This window comes from Microcaecilia unicolor, chromosome 5 (genome assembly GCF_901765095.1).
Source record: "Microcaecilia unicolor chromosome 5, aMicUni1.1, whole genome shotgun sequence".
In the NCBI taxonomy this organism is placed as follows: Eukaryota; Metazoa; Chordata; class Amphibia; order Gymnophiona; family Siphonopidae; genus Microcaecilia; species Microcaecilia unicolor.
The window spans coordinates 80727017-80743337 of record NC_044035.1 but is presented as its reverse complement, the minus strand read 5'-3'; the positions used below and the strand labels follow the sequence as shown (position 1 = coordinate 80743337).

The window sequence follows — 16321 nt, the reverse complement described above, 5'->3', positions numbered from 1 at the left end:
ACTTTGACCCCAGGACTTCCCAAATTTGTTCATATGACTCTACAGTCAATTGTATTTTCAGGAAACCTATAATATACAGAACAATTGTGTAGAACTTATCTCACTGTGACCATCCTGAAAACTCAACAGACTGTGGGGTGACTGGGACAGTTTTGGGAAGGCCTATATCATGCAATATCATCCAAACCTGTACATGTACTTATACTGCATCAAAACAAAAAGTATACAGCATATAGTTGTAAAATAAGAGTCACTATCATTCATTTTTCACCACACCAAAAGAATATCATATTGAAAGACTTGCCCCCCTGTTCAAAGTGAATGGCTGTGTCGGCATTAACACACGGCAGCCGCTAGTGCGGCTTAGTAAACAGGGGGGTTGGTTTGATTTCCAAACCAAGGTTCTATTCTTTGGGCTGGTCAGGGCTATAGTCTTTACTGGCTAAGCTAGGAGGTGGGGGGGTGGGGGGTGGGGGGAGTGCCTTACAAAGTGGGAGAAACCTTCAGTTCATTGCAGATAGCTGAAGCTGATGCAGTCTAGCATAGGATGGTTGAAATTCAGTAGAAAGCCCAAAGAAAAAGGTGACAATAAATAAATAACAACTTCTTGTTTTCTAAAGGCATTTCCTGGTGCATTGTTGGGAAACATCTTTATTAGACCTGGTTCAAAAATATACTCCTCTCTGCTCTCAGAAGAAATTTTCTTAGACCTTCTCACATAATCAAAATCTCACTACCTGCAGTGTAGTGAGTTAGTGGTTCATTCATTAAACCTCATTTGCAGATCTAATTCTGAAATCACTAAAGGGCATAAAGCCTTTAGTAAATCCAGTGCTAGATCCAGATTTTGGGAGCAATAAGGCCAGTGTGTTATGCTTGCCATGTTGGCATCATTGCTGCTGGTAAAGCTAGCCCTGAAAGAATCTCCAGTTCCCCCTCCTCCATCCTCCCAGCTGAAGATGGGCTGATCCCCACCTCCACCTCTCTGCCATATCAGTACGCTAGCACCTTAGTCTTATCTTTCAAACTTGAGTCAGCCAACAGTGTCCCTTGGTCAATAGCAGGGTACGGTTGGGGGTTTAGTGTTTGTAGAAGACAATTTTTATGATATTTTATAAAACATTTATGACTGTTTTATATTGGTTTAAAGATGTGTTGCAAACCATTCTAAATGGGCCCTCAAGATGATGGTTTAAACCTTTAATAAATAAATAAATTATTTATCCAACTCCTAAAGCTGAGTTAACTACCATTAGCCAGTTGGTTAATGTAAACAACATAGCTTGACACGACTTGCAGTAATCATTTTTAACATTAATGATCTGTTTTTCAGGACTTTGCAAGCAATGCACCTCTTGTTCACATTAGACCTTGTTAATTCCGTATTAACATTTGTGTGTGCTAAACTATGTTAACAGAAATTGTAATACAATATAGCAAAAGATAATGTATATTAACATATTTAGATACACATAGATGAAGCCTTGATACATTTTCTTTGGATTTAGGATCCAGTAGCTGAGATCTTTTACACCTTTCCTCCATTGTTTTTCCATTCTGTTTCTAAGGAAAAAGAACACTTACTAAGTCAGGCTCTGAATGCACCACTGCAGGCCACTGGCAGAAATCGACAGCCAGCAGTGCCCTCTTTAACCAGCCTCTCCCTCTCTCTTTCATTTATTCCCCCACCCAACATCACATGGTCTCCTTCTCTATCGCACTCTCCCCACCCTGACATCACCTGGTTCTTCTCTCTCTCTCATTTCCCACCATATCATCACTCAATCTCTCTTTACCCTAATGTAACCCAGTCTTGCCTTTTCTCTCCTTTCTCCATTCTATCATTGCCCATTCTCTCTTTCTCATCCCGTCATCCAGTCTCTCTTTTTCTCTATCATCTCCTCACCCTGTCATCACCCTGTATCTTTCCCTGTCAGTCCCCCACCTGTTTTCACCCAATCTCTCTTCATTTACCCGTCTGTTGTCCCTCTCTGTTATCCCTCCTTTTCAGCCAGTCTCCATCACTTATTCCATCATCTTCCTCCCCCTCCTCCCAGTGGCGTAGCAAGGGCGGGGCAGTGGGGGCGGTCCGCCCTGGATGTCAACGGGTGGGGGGGTGCATCTGTCCACCCCCCCTCCGGCGCAGCGCCTCCCCCCCGACACGGTCCCCACCTGCCTACGAGCTCCATCCATCTGCAGCGCTGCTGTAAAGAAGAAATCGCTTCGTCGGCCCTTCCCTCACTCACTGTGTCCCGCCCTTGAGGAAATAGGAAGTTACGTCAGAGGGCGGGACACAGTGAGTGAGGGAAGGGCCGACGAAGCAATTTCTTCTTTACAGCAGCGCTGTAGATGAATGGAGCTTGTAGGCAGGTGGGGACCGTGTCGGGGTGGCGCTATGCCGGTGGGGGTGGGGGGTCCACGCCGGTGGGGGGGTGTCGTGTTGGTCTGCACCCGGGGGGGGTGCAGCGGCGATCCGCCCCGGGTGGCAGCCGCCCCCGCTATGCCACTGCCTCCTCCATTTGGTCACCCACTCTCTCATCGCCCTGCAAATCAGTTAACCAGCCCCTCCCCTGATGCAACTCCCATATGTAGCCAGCTATATTTCTCCCAGCTAGCCCTCAGCACCCAGCTAGTGACTTCTCAGAGCCACTACCACCAGCTAGCCATTCCCCAGACTTCCAATTAGGCCAGCTCTCTTGATTGTGATACTATTTCTGGTTCTGCAATACTGCTTGAACAGGACTTCTTCCTCTCTGAACTGTGTGGCTCTCAGGAAGTCTGAGCCACATGGTGCAGGAACTCCCTTACTGGTCTCATGATATTTGAACCCTGAGATCAGCATGGAAGTTCATGAATTATGCAGCTGAAACTCACAGAGACCTGTATGGTATTGACAGGAGGAAGGTGGCGGTAGCCATAGGCGCCAAGAGGGGGGGGCAGGGGGGACAAAATTCCATGGGCCCAGTGCCGCAGTCCCACCCACCCTCTGTCATTGACCGTCTGCCCCCTGCATTGAAATCGCAGTCTCACCTCCGTGAAAGCAGCGCTGCAGGCAGCAGAACGCCTCCCTTCGGCCCTCCTTCCCTCCCTGTGTCCCGCCCTTGTCTGATGTAACTTCCGCAAGGGCGGGACACAAGGAGGGAAGGAGGGGGGAGCAGCGGCGGCGACCTTGGGGGGGTGGAGGGTGAGCAGTGGCTGTGGCGACCTCGGGGGGGTGGAGGGGGGAGCGGCAGTGGCGACCTCAGGGGGGGGGGCGGTAGGGGCAGGGCCCCAGGGGCAGCCCTGCCCTGGGCCCGGCCCAGTCTCTCGGCAGCCCTGGTGGTAGCAGAAAAACAACAGCACAAAACCTCTGTGAGTGAGAGAACTTTCTAGTCATCATGGCACAAGTAAATGTTATATACCGGTCTCTCTCATTATATTCAGCATATCTTTTCTTCTTGAAAGGTACCTGAGTCCTGCAAGGAATTCCATCACAGCATTGTAGCTGCCCATGTTCCAGCAGCACTTTGCCACATGGACCAAGTGTGAGAAGACTTCTCGCTTTTCTTCCATAGAGCCTGCAGTCAGGATCATCCACGTCACCCAAGAGCTCACCTTAAAAAACAGATGCACATATTCAGACAAATGAACAAAGCAGAGAAGGGCCCTTTGACTAAGCTGTGGCAAAATCTGGGCTTCCAACACGTTAAAGCCCAGATTTACCACGGCATAAAAGTCAGGCATTTTATTATTATTTCTTTCAGGCTGTGTGCTAATGTTCTTGATTAGTGCGTGGTACTCTCAAAACCAAAATCAAAGTAATGCAGGCGCACTTACCGCCTCCTATTTAAGAGGTGCTAAGTACTCCCATGTTAACTCTGTGTTATCTAGTTAGCACGTGCTAATGCGAATCCACTAACTGTTTAACACTTCTACACCCATTCTCTATCCACAGTATGCCCCCCCCCCCCCCCCCCCCGGTGCAAAAAATATTTTTGGAAACTAGCTAATATGAGGTTAATGCAAGCTAATAGGCAAAATACTGCAAAAATGGCAGCCTGTTTTGGCGCACGAACTGCGCATTAGGACTTAACACCCTTTAGTAAAAGGCCCCCAAATTTATGGATAATATATCCGTATAAATTTATAAAGGTTTTAGCCAGGCTAAGCATTCGAGCCTGACCGCTGAACCTAGTGGCACAACATTTTAGTGGAAATCTTACAAGTGAGCACCTAAGTTTAGGCAGATTCTGTTATAGAACACTAATCAACAACTGGCGTAACTACGAATATAAAAATGCAGCAACTGTGTGCATAACTTACAGTATTCTGTCCATTATGCGTGAAAGCGGGAGACATACCCATGCCTCAACCATGCTCCGCCTACGTTGGCATCCCTGTGCAGTTACGTGCTCATGTATTTTATAGATCACCATTCATAAAAACCTTCATGGCGAAGTACAAAATCATAATGAGATAGTGTAACCACTTACTCCCATTCTTATAGAATAGATCTTAAGGTGCCTGAACACATAACTGGCACTTTTCACTGTATTTAGGTACGCAAGTGGCATGTAAATGCAGATATGTATTTATTAGCTTGCCCTTCACATGCACAGATTATCCATTTCAAGTTAATCATGCAATTTTACCATTCAAACCTCAACAGCTGGATTTTGCTATTCTCGATAACATCTGGCCCATCTCATATTCCACCTCAATTTAAAATGCATAACTTGGGCTATACAGCAAACTCCATGGCAGACGTTATTTGCCTAAGTCTACAAAGCGTAGATCAGCTGAAACCCACTGCAGATCACATCAGTGCTTTTCCATATTGGGCCCACAGTGAATCCTCACATATGATCAACCCCATCAGCGAAGGGATCGCCCCATATCCATAATGCTCAGCCATACAAGATCAGCCACCTCACCCAAGAGTTCAACTTATCATTATAACCCCTACTCATACAAGATCAGCCCATCACCCAAATGCTCAACTCATTATATTATATTATGTATTTAATTTTGTATTTGCGGTGTTCTCCTGTGTACTAATCATGAGTTATATTGTTTTCATCTTATGTAGCTAGTTTGTGGGTTTGCTGTGCTTTCCTGTAATGATTGGAGTTCTAATGTTTGTCCAATTTGTACTTATTGTATTGCTTCTTTTTATAAATTGTAAACCGTTCTGTCTTGCAGTAGCAACAAGATACGGTATATAAATTGACGTAAATAAATAAAAATAAATAAATAAAAATAAGCATAATGACCAGTCATACAGACCAGCTACATCACCTAAGAGCTCACCATATAGCCAGAGGGTCCGATATTCAGACTGCGAGAGGTTGCTGGGCTGGTTCCACAGTCGCACTGAGCCCGGATATTCAATGCTGGGTCATTTCTGGTGACCGGCATTGAATATCCGATTCATCTTTGGCTGCTAAGAACATAGCCAGCCAGGTCAATATTCAGCCCTGACCAACTAAGTTCATAGTGGCCAAAGATAAACCTGCTATTGACACGGCCACACTTGGCTGCAAAACTTAGCCAGCACTAAAAATTGGCGGATAGCCGGCTAAGTACCTTTTAACCAGCCAGGTGCCATTCCTGGCCAGTTAAATGGTTTTGAATATCGGCCGGATAATGTCCAGTCATGCAAGATCAGCCACATCACCAAAGAGCTCATCTTAAAGCCATCACATCCAAGAACTCACCTTAAAAACATGGGGGTCAATATTCATTGGTAGTGATGACCATACCTATTTAACTGCTGGTGCTTAAACTGATATGTATAGTTAGCATGACAGTGCTGAGTATACATATCAGTATAAATGGTCAATGTATTAGTGCTACATGTTTAGTTCAGGCCTGTTTGTTGTTTTTTTTTTTTTTTTTTGGGGGGGGGGGATCCTTTATTCAGTTAATCCACTAATTGATTGTATAAGATTCATATTCACTAAAAAACAGTATACGAGGTATGGAAAAGTTTATCTCAAAAAATATATCAAATTCTACACTTTCCTTGTATTAGAATGATACAAAAAATCAGTATCTTGTGCTGAAATTATAATATGGAGGAAAAAGAGCCTCACAGAGCTCCTGGACAATATATCTGTCTATTGGAGCTAAAACGGATCTTAAATTGATCCTCTGTTCATCATTGGCTCTGAAAAAAAACCCCAAAATTAATGTTTCAACAGCAGTGACAAATATAATAGTTCCATTCTAATGTTACTTCACAAAAAAATTGGGAACTAATTGTTGTTTCACAAAATATTAGAACAAAGTGTAAAATAAACACTTATCTATAACGCTAGAAGACTTCAATCTTTCTTCCTAAGGCGCTCCAAGCCAACGTGGCCAGTGTACGAATTGCATATAATAGAGGCAGAAATTTAAAAGAATCCTTATGCCCTGCAGTGCTTTCCACCGAAGATGTTTTTCAGACATCCAATGCCCACGGGAATTTTAAATGTGGGAATTGTAGTTTCTGTGATATTATGGATGAAACCACTATTTTTGTTAATCCAGTTGACCAAAAGTCATATAAATTAACATCATTGTCAACTTGTACATCAGAGAATGTAATATATACCTTAAAATGTCCTTGCAATAAAATTTATGTAGGACAGACATCCCGGATGCTAATTACACGATTAATTGAACATAGAAGTGCGATACACATTGAAAAGATCGGTTCACCATTGGTTACACATTGTAAACAAAAGCACATGAATTTAAAGACTTTAAATGTGTTATTTTGCAATGTATCCAGAGATCTCCGAGAGGGGGAGATATCCGCCGTCTGTTGCTACAATTTGAGCAGAGGTGGATTTACCGATTGCAATCTTTAGAACCTGTAGGGCTCAATTCAAAAGTAGAATGGTGCCATTTCTTTTAAAACTGTCATGAACGGCAGTACACTTTTAAATAGCTTTTAGTACTGCTATCCAATGATAGGTTGTTCCATGGCATAGCGTCTGACGTCACTGAATATAAATCTGAGCCATTTTGAAACAATCGCAATGCTGAATGCAGGAGACCACCGCTACAGCGGCTTTCATGTGAGTGGGCAAATTCGATTAAATCAGCTAGACATTGTCTTGCTACTACAGTGATGAATAATGAGAATGTCTCTTTCTTCTTTTTTAGAAGACGAGCGCTATCTAAGCCCTGAAGCAGTTTTTTACGAAACGCTGGCCACGTTGGCTTGGAGCGCCTTAGGAAGAAAGATTGAAGTCTTCTAGCGTTATAGATAAGTGTTTATTTTACACTTTGTTCTAATATTTTGTGAAACAAAATTAGTTCCCAATTTTTTTGTGAAGTAACATTAGAATGGAACTATTATATTTGTCACTGCTGTTGAAACATTAATTTTGGGGGGTTTTTTCAGAGCCAATGATGAACAGAGGATCAATTTAAGATCCGTTTTAGCTCCAATAGACAGATATATTGTCCAGGAGCTCTGTGAGGCTCTTTTTCCTCCATATTATAATTTCAGCACAAGATACTGATTTTTTGTATCATTCTAATACAAGGAAAGTGTAGAATTTGATATATTTTTTAAGATTCATATTCTACAGGAAGCACTGTATTACAAAATTTGTTTCTGAACAACTTCTGACACAGGCTATTTGCTAAAACACAATCCATGTCGGGTCCCAATAAAGTTGCTTCCTTAATCCCACTTCATGGTTGTTTTCTGTTCCCTGTTATTAACAGGCTTCAACTAAATATATAACTTACGCAGAGAGCAGATGAATACAGCTCCTATCTGGATAATGTTCTGTTCCATCCTGTCTCCACCTGCCCTCTCTGCCACTTCATTCTATATAGTATTGGGCCATTCAGATGGATTTTTGTCCTCATAGTAGCCATATAAGGGCTGAAAATCCATGATAGGAGCATTACATTGTCACAGGCCACCAGCATGCTTATGGATTTTGACCATAAGTGGTCTAATAACACATAATCAAACAAGAAAAGTGTGAAAAGGTCATACTTCAAGGAATAGGAAAAGCATTTTTACTAGTTGTTCAAATATATCTCTGGCATGAATCACGACTTTAATACAAAATACTTCTCTCCAATTCTTTAAACTGTATATCAGCGTTGCTTTAAAACATTGACCACAGAACTTAAACTTATATTCAGATAATCACAGCTGAGCCATACCTGGACAGCAGCACTGAACATCCAGGTATAAAGTGGCTGCCGGAAATTACCTGAGTACCGTTAATATTCTATACTAGTATCCGGATAACCAACCAAACAAGTTAGGAAAGCTATGCCTTGGCTCCACTTCTGGACCACCCTGCATAATGCTGCTGAAAGTCAGTGGCAGGCCCCAGTGAGCAACACTTAATTGGGGTAGGAGTTGTTTTGCTCTGAATTAAGTGACATTGAATACTGACCTGGCATTTTATTTATGACATATTTAGCTTCATTTTCTCAGTAAAGGACCATTTCAGACTGAAATTCAAGGTATCTGTGTGGTTATTTTAAGGAGCTAGGCAACAAGAACTTACAAATTGGCATTTTTTTTCTGTGACCATAGCAAGTACCTACATCTTTAAAAGACAAAGCGGGAGATAACAGCTCTGTGTGTGGGAGTGAAGAAAGCAAAAATGCCATCACCCATCGGAATGTTGTTCTGTGCAATATTAGCCTTCTCAAAATTTTAACTCCAATAAACATCATTCCGGTCCATGCACAGATGAGTGACAGTAATTTAATTTTCTTCAGACATGCGCACAGTGAGGTCTCCCTTACCACAAAGCCTTTGTGCTCATGTCTCCAGCAGGCTTCCTCGATTATACCACAAGTTCTACAAACTTTGAATTTGCATCTCATTAGCTTACTGCATCATCACAGAATAATTTCTCATTAATCTCGCATTAGAAGCACATCGACCACACAATAATGCATTCTGAGTATTTTTTAATGTTTTTATTTCTTGTGTTGTGGGGGTTGGGGGGATGGGGAGGGAAGGGAAGAGGAAGATACTGTATTTCCCCCTGGTTTGTATCTTCTCTAGAGGTGTTTATTTTGTGAATGAGTTTTGTGACTTCCTATAAGAGCAAAAAAGCACAGTATTTACTACAATTACCTGAGGAATCAGAGAATTTTTTTGGAGGCGTTTATACCCTATTTAAAGTATTTTCCATAGGAGGAGAAGAGTGGGTATTCTCCAAGGGGCCAGGATGTGGAAGATTTGATTCCATTTTAATTTCAGTGATTAGAAGTGGACTTTGCATTTGGGTAAGAACCCTGTCCATCGAACTGGAGGTTCTCTGGTCCAGTGCTGAATGCCATGAGATCCCTGAGGTAGGAAGATCCAGTCCTGAAACCAGAAAGTTTCACAGTAACACACCTACCAACTAAGCTACTGCCCCATTCTAAAATAATCCACACCCATCTACCTAACTCCTTACTAACTCATTTTCCCATCCACTAACACCTTGAGGGGTAGGTATGTGGGGAGTTAGGTAAATGGGTTGGCAAGTGGATTAGTTGGGGGATACCTTAGGATGGGTTAATAGGTGGATGGGACGTTAAGTAGGTGAAAGGGTTGGTGGATGGTTAGTTGATTTGGAGGGTTGATGAGAGGGTGGGTAGTAGGGTAGGTATGCAGGTGGGTGAAGAATGGATCAGTGTGGGGTAGGTGCAGGGGTCACTGAATCAGGACCTTAGTTCTCTGAGGGCTCCTTTTACTAAGGTGCGCTAATGGATTTAGCACATAACGATTAGCATGCACTACATGGTAAGAAGCCCATAGGAACAAAATGGGTTTCTTAGCATTTAGCAGTCCTTACTACCAGTGGTGTACCAAGGGGGGGCGGTGGGGGTGGTCCGCCCTGGGTGCACGCCGCTGGGGGGGTGCCGCGCGCCTTTTGGCTCTTCATTTTCATGCTCCCTTTGCCCCAGAACAGGTTACTTCCTGTTCCGGGGCAGAGGGAGCATGAAAACGAAGAGCCGGCAGGCGCGCGGCACCCCCCCCAGCGGCGTGCACCTGGGGGGGGGTCTTTCGCCTGGGGATCGGGGGTTCTTTCGCCGGGGGGGCATCGCGCTGTTCCGGGGGGGGCGCTGCACCCGGGGGTCGGGGCGCATCGGCGATCCACCCCGGGTGCCAGCCCCCCTAGGAACGCTACTGCTTACTACTACTACTTATCATTTCTAAAGCGCTACTAGACGTACGCAGCGCTGTACACTTGAACATGAAGAGACAGTCTCTGCTCAACAGAGCTTACAATCTAATTAGGACAGACAAACAGGACAAACAAGAGATAAGGGAATATTAAAGTGAGGATGATAAAATAAGGGTTCTGAAAAAGTGAATAAGGGTTAGGAGTTAAAAGCAGCATCAAAAAGATGGGCTTTTAGCTTAGATTTGAAGATGGCCAGAGATGGAGCTTGAGGTACCGGCTCAGGAAGTCTATTCCAGGCATATGGTGCAGCAAGATAAAAGGAACGGAGTCTGGAGTTAGCAGTGGAGGAGAAGGGAGTCCTTAATAAAAGAACCCCTGAGTTCCTAAAATGAGAATCTCATCTCCAAAGTTCTCCAGCTTGGGGATCTCAGACCCTTAAGTGGAAAGTCCGTTTGAAAGCATAAACAATTAAGTCAACTGAAAGTTACAATTTTCCTTTATTTCATAGGCTTAAGTAAATTTTTATTGCTAAACTAGAAGAAAAAAACATGTGGATGTTTAGTACACTTTCCTGCACTGGATGGAAATAATAGAAATAATTTCATATGCAGGTCATTAGCATGCGAAGTGTGATAAAATTATCTCAGTCCATTACTTCTCATTTAGTCCACATTTTCTATGCGCTAAACTTTTCTATGCTGAAAGTAATTTAAGTGCACAAAAATAAGCCCTGAACCCAGCTTATTACATTGGCCCCTCAGCCTTACCACATTTATAGCTTTATCACATATGGAGATCTATTTTCGTTCAATTAAATAATTCTTCAAGGTCTTCTTTCCCAGAAGAGGCAGAGAAGTAGCTAGATTTCACATGGAAAACTAAGTTGAATCAACGGTTTCATTGTACAGTGCAATTCCCTGAGGTTTCATTTTTGTTCTTGTCTAAATATTGTTATCGTCATGAAGTTAAAAAAACCTCATGCTCTGTTTACACACACTGGGCTTCATTCTTTTAGGACCAAAGGTTTAGGCACGTTTCCCTAGTTTACGCTTTATTTGACCTTCCTCCAAAAATGGTGACACGAAGAAAGTGGCTCGTCCTTAGTGATGCTGTTCTGACTATTAACCTTATAAACCACTGAAGTGACTATAAAACCTGGAAACATAAACTGAAACCTTTCCGAACACAGTTAGGATTTACAGGCAATTATGCTTTCCAGTATCCTCTAAATCAGGGGGTGGGCAACCTTTAGACACACAGGGCTGCCTGGATGCCAGTACTATGCCTGGCAGACCACAACATTATGTAATTTCAGAACTGAAAATGCACAGTCTCATAGACCACCTATGATAAATAAATATGTAAAAAAATTAACTAAAAATGATGGAAACAAACCGCTACAGTAGCTATTCTGAAAATATATTTTCTGTTTCATGGACTGCATACAATTCGATGGCAGGCCACAGCTTGCCCACCCCTGTCCTAAACCATACTGGGACAGTTGCCCTGGACATCTCTTTTGTAACTGGGGAACAAAAATAAGGACAAGAGAGAATGACCATTGCTATTTTACATGTTTCCTGTATATTTATTTATTTAGATTTTGCTCACACCTTTTTCAGTAGTAGCTCAAGGTGATTTACATTCAGGTACACTGGATATTTCTCTGTCCCAGGAGGGCTCACAATCGATGTTTGTACCTCAGGCAATGGAGGGTTAAGTGACTTGCCCAAGATCACAAGGATCAACAGTGGGATTTGAACTGGCCACCTCTTGATTGCAAGACCGGTGCTCTAACCACTAGGCCACTCCTCCACTCATTTTAATCAGTCAAGAAGGCAGCTTTTGTACTATATATTATGGTCTCATGTGTCCCTGCTTCCACTGTCTCTTCAGTAATGCCAGACCGGCCAGACCATGTATTAGATCTGGTTTAGATGCCTGGATGCCTCCTCAGGTTAGGCTGACCTAATTTTGGAGTTCTGTTTGGTTTTTTTTACCTAACCGTATCTTCAGTCACCAAAGAGATGCTTCTTGGAAAATATCCACCTTTTGGCAGGGAGGATGGTGAGGGTGAGAGGCAAAGGCAGCCAAGCCATCAAATACATTTGTCAATTTCCTGGTTGCGGCTGTGAGGTGCTGTGTTAAAATGGGGAACCAGAAAAACTGTTCTTCGTTAAACACATACCCTCTGATGGCTAGTATATTGTAATTCGGATGAGCACAGGAGGCCCTGCTGGTGTGAAAAGCGCAGTGAAAAAGTCTTACTACCTGTTTGCATAACTGCTATCTTCTTACCTACAATGATGGCAAACAGCAGCTCAGATAACCACAGATTCTGTGCTACAGGAAAGTCACACACTAGGTCCACCCCTGAAAGATGGAAAGACCAGAGCAAAGAACACAAAGCATTCCACAGAAGAAATGTCATTTAAATTCAGTTCTGAAGATGCGGCTTTGAGTTATTTAAAAGAAGACAACTGCCAGGGCAGTCACTGTAGAATAAAATAGTCTAGTGTGGCCCCTCCCCCCTCCATGTTCCAGCGCTGACAGCTGAGTTCTGTTAGCTTCCTAAGTCTACTTTTCTTTATGAAAATTTATCACTCATTTTTGCAAGCACTAATAAAATGCAGTACCTAGGAATGCAGATATCCAGCCAGTGGACATTAATTACAGAAAGCAGAAGATACAAGACAGCACCCTTATTTAACGTCATAAAACAAATGTAATTTTGTTTGCAAGTCAAATTAATATAAAAAGTGCATAAGAAATGGATATCAGACAAAATGACTGGCTGGCTCCAGAGCTTGCTGACCAACTGTGGTAATGGCCCTTAAATCTAGTGGTACTACTACTAGGGTTCATATTTCAGGAAGCATGACTGACTGGCAAGGCAAGGAGCAATTGGGAATGCTCCTGTCTGGGCCACTACAGACCAAGGATTTTACTAACCTAGGACTAATGGGAGGTGCCTTCAAGAGGGTGAGGGGCCTTGTGTAGTGATCAGCCACTGGGGGTGAGCAACTTCCTGGTTGGAAGGGTGTTGGCTGTTAGAGGGAAGCTCTTCAGGTTGAGAGGGTCTGGTTAGGATGGCACTAGGGAGAGGGCCTTGATTTGAAGTGCTCTGGTCACTACCATTTATTATGGGTGTTGGCCCCTTTAACATATGGCCTGGGAGTTCAAGCAACAGCTTGGTAATGGCCTTTCTTCCATTATCTCTTCTGTAGGATTATTTTACTGGCTATAATACGGCATGTAGCATGCACCCATTGCTCAGCCCAAGCTGCATTATAGTATATACATAGTAATGAACTGCGTTAAATGTATTTGCATGTTTTGCATCTCATTACTATGTAACATGGAGTAACCTAAATAATGCTACATTAGGGAACCACAAGCAGTGTTAGAGTCCTTTAACACACATTAAGGTGCAAATAATGTGGGTTTGGGCCCTAATGCAGCTTGATAAATACCCCTCTTATTCATTCATATCCAGCCAGTGGACATTAATTACAGAAAGCAGAAGATACAAGACAGCACCCTTATTTAACGTCATAAATACCACCTTTTTGAAAAAATTCTCTCAATGTGGTGCACAGCAAGAATAAGTTGAACATAGGCAACAGACAATTACAGCAGCAAAAATATTCAAATAACAATACATAGTACTTAAATTGTCAGCACAATACTCAATAAAACATATGAATAGACATCATAAGGTGTAAGCAAAGGAGGAACACAGACAGAGTAATAGCAGTTAGAAAATAAGGCGACTCTCTACGCTGTCTATTAAAATGTTCTATTACGTATTGTGTTGACATTGTAAGTAGTGTACTATGCTATACTTTGTATTGTTATTTGAATATTTTTACTGCTGTAACTATCTATTACTTATGTTTGTTTGATTTATTCTTAACGTACACCGCCTTGAGTGAATTCTTTCAAAAAGGTGGTAAATAAATCCTAATAAATAAAATAAATAATAATTTAAAGAAGGTTGCATGTGGAATCAGAAAAGTGCATGAATATTATCTCAGCTAGGGTAGGAGTGGATAAGATTTTTTTTTACATTCTCTCTCCCCTCTGATTTTTGCATTTCCTTTTTGTCTTACTTATTCTACTCTTTCAGGCTTTCTTTAAAATGTTTCAATCCTGCTTCTTCTTCTTCTTCTTTCTTTCTTTTTTTAAATTTTATTTTTAAGTTTAATGCTACAATTCCAAGAATAACTCTTGTACAGAAAAAGGAGGAATATTATCACAATACTTTAAATTTATCAATTATAATAAGGGAAATATATATAAGGAGGGGCATAATCGAACGTCGCCGGCGATCTATGTTGGCGGCGGCGCTACAGCTGGCTGGAACCGTATTATCGAAAAAGATGGCCGGCCATCTTTTTTTTCCGATAATACGGTTTAGCCCAGCCAAATGCCATGGAGTTCGCCGGGTTTGAGATGGCCGGGTTTGTTTTTCAGCAATAATGGAAAGTTATGTCGGCCATCTCAAACCCCAGCCAAATTCAAGGCATTTGGCCGTGGGAGGAGCCAGCATTTTTAGTGCACTGGCCCCCCTGACATGCCAGGACACCAACCAACCACCCTAGGGGTCACTGCAGTGGACTTCAGAAAAGCTCCCACGTGCATAGCTCCCTTACTTTGGGAGCTGAGCCCCCCAAACCCACTACCCACAAATGTACTGCACCCACTAAAATTGCTCCAAGGACCTGCATACAGCCTCTAGGACTTATTGCTGCTGTATAACTTTGGCACACCAGTTCACACCTGAAGACTAATCTCTCTGAAAAAGTCCTTTCTTGAAATAAGCACGTTTACTCACAGTTAACTGCAGATCAGAGGTTGTGCCCCACTGGCAAAGAGTCCCCTGGTACTAAGATTAGCAGTAGGTCAGAGCTGGCACAATGGTGTACAATGCCCTCTTTCAGCACCATTCAAGGTAAGAACTACGTTCTCTAATGTGGGTAACACAGGAAAGGGAACTAAAACTGGCTTACAAAAATGGCCACTACCGCATGGACTACAACAGGAAACAAAACAGGGCACACTCTGACCCAGTTAGCAGGGGGGAAAAGCACCATGGGAGTAGAGCCCAGTACCCTACACCCACCACAATGCATTGCTAATGTGACTCTGCAGGGCACCTAACAGAAAAGGTGTCACACTCACCCGAGAGCCACATCGCAATCAGGGAAAGGCTGTCAGAGGACACAACACATTCTGCTGTCATGGAGGTGGGTACAGCATTTGAGGCTGGCATACAGGCTGGCAAAAAAGGTTTTTAGTTTTATTTTTTTAGTATGGAAGGGGGTTGGTGACCACTGGGGGAGTATGGGGAGGTCATCCCCCATTCCCTCCAGTGGTCATCTGGTCAGTTAGGGCACCTTTTTGAGGCTTGGTCGTGAAAATAAAAGGACCAAGTAAACCCGGCGAAATACTGCTTAACGCCGCTTTTTTTTTTTCATTATCGGCGAAAGCCGGCCTCTGGTAGCCACGCCCATGCCCGCCCATGTCCCGCCTTCACTAATCTACCGACACGCCCCCTTGAACTTTCACCGGCGAAGCGACGGGAAAGCGGCGATGCTGTCTAAAATGGCGCTTTCAATTATACCGATTTCGCCGCTTTTAAGAAATCGCTGGCCATCTCCCGATTTGTGTTGGAAGATAGCCGGCGAGCACTTTCGATTATAAGCTGTAAGGTCATCCTATTATTAGTCCACAATTCCAAACCAGGGACAAGGCACAATACTCGGGGAAAAAAAGAATAATATCAATCATGATTCACAATTTGAGACCTGAAAGGATAATCACAGGAATGTATCTAAAGCAGATTATGGTGTAGATGTCAATACCACTTCTGGATTTGGAGATGGGGCTGCTATCTTCTTAGATTCTAAAAAGGAACTTAAATGTGATGGATTGAAGAAAACATACTTCACAGAATACAGTTTCACTACACATTTACAAGGAAAACTCAACCAAAAAAGACAGCCTAACTGAAGAACAGAAGGGCTGCGTTCCATGGCAAAAGGCGGGGTATAAATGATCTAAAAATAAATAAATAAATAAATAAGGGCGGAGTTTAAGAAAACTTTGATGTCTCTTTTCAGTTGCTCTGGATACATGAGGGAATATTCTAATCTTATAGCTCAAAAAAGTCTCTTCCCTGTGTTGAA

General features: G+C 42.8%; 1 protein-coding gene across 1 annotated transcript in view; it reads right to left on the bottom strand.

The window, feature by feature from the left end:
* The window catches only part of PLCE1 (phospholipase C epsilon 1), a 397028-nt gene that overhangs the window by 134549 nt on the left and 246158 nt on the right, over positions 1–16321 (bottom strand). The window contains exon 4 of the mRNA XM_030203041.1: positions 3449–3594. Coding sequence (XP_030058901.1) covers positions 3449–3594 — 146 coding nt within the window. The remainder of the gene's footprint in view (positions 1–3448; positions 3595–16321) is intronic.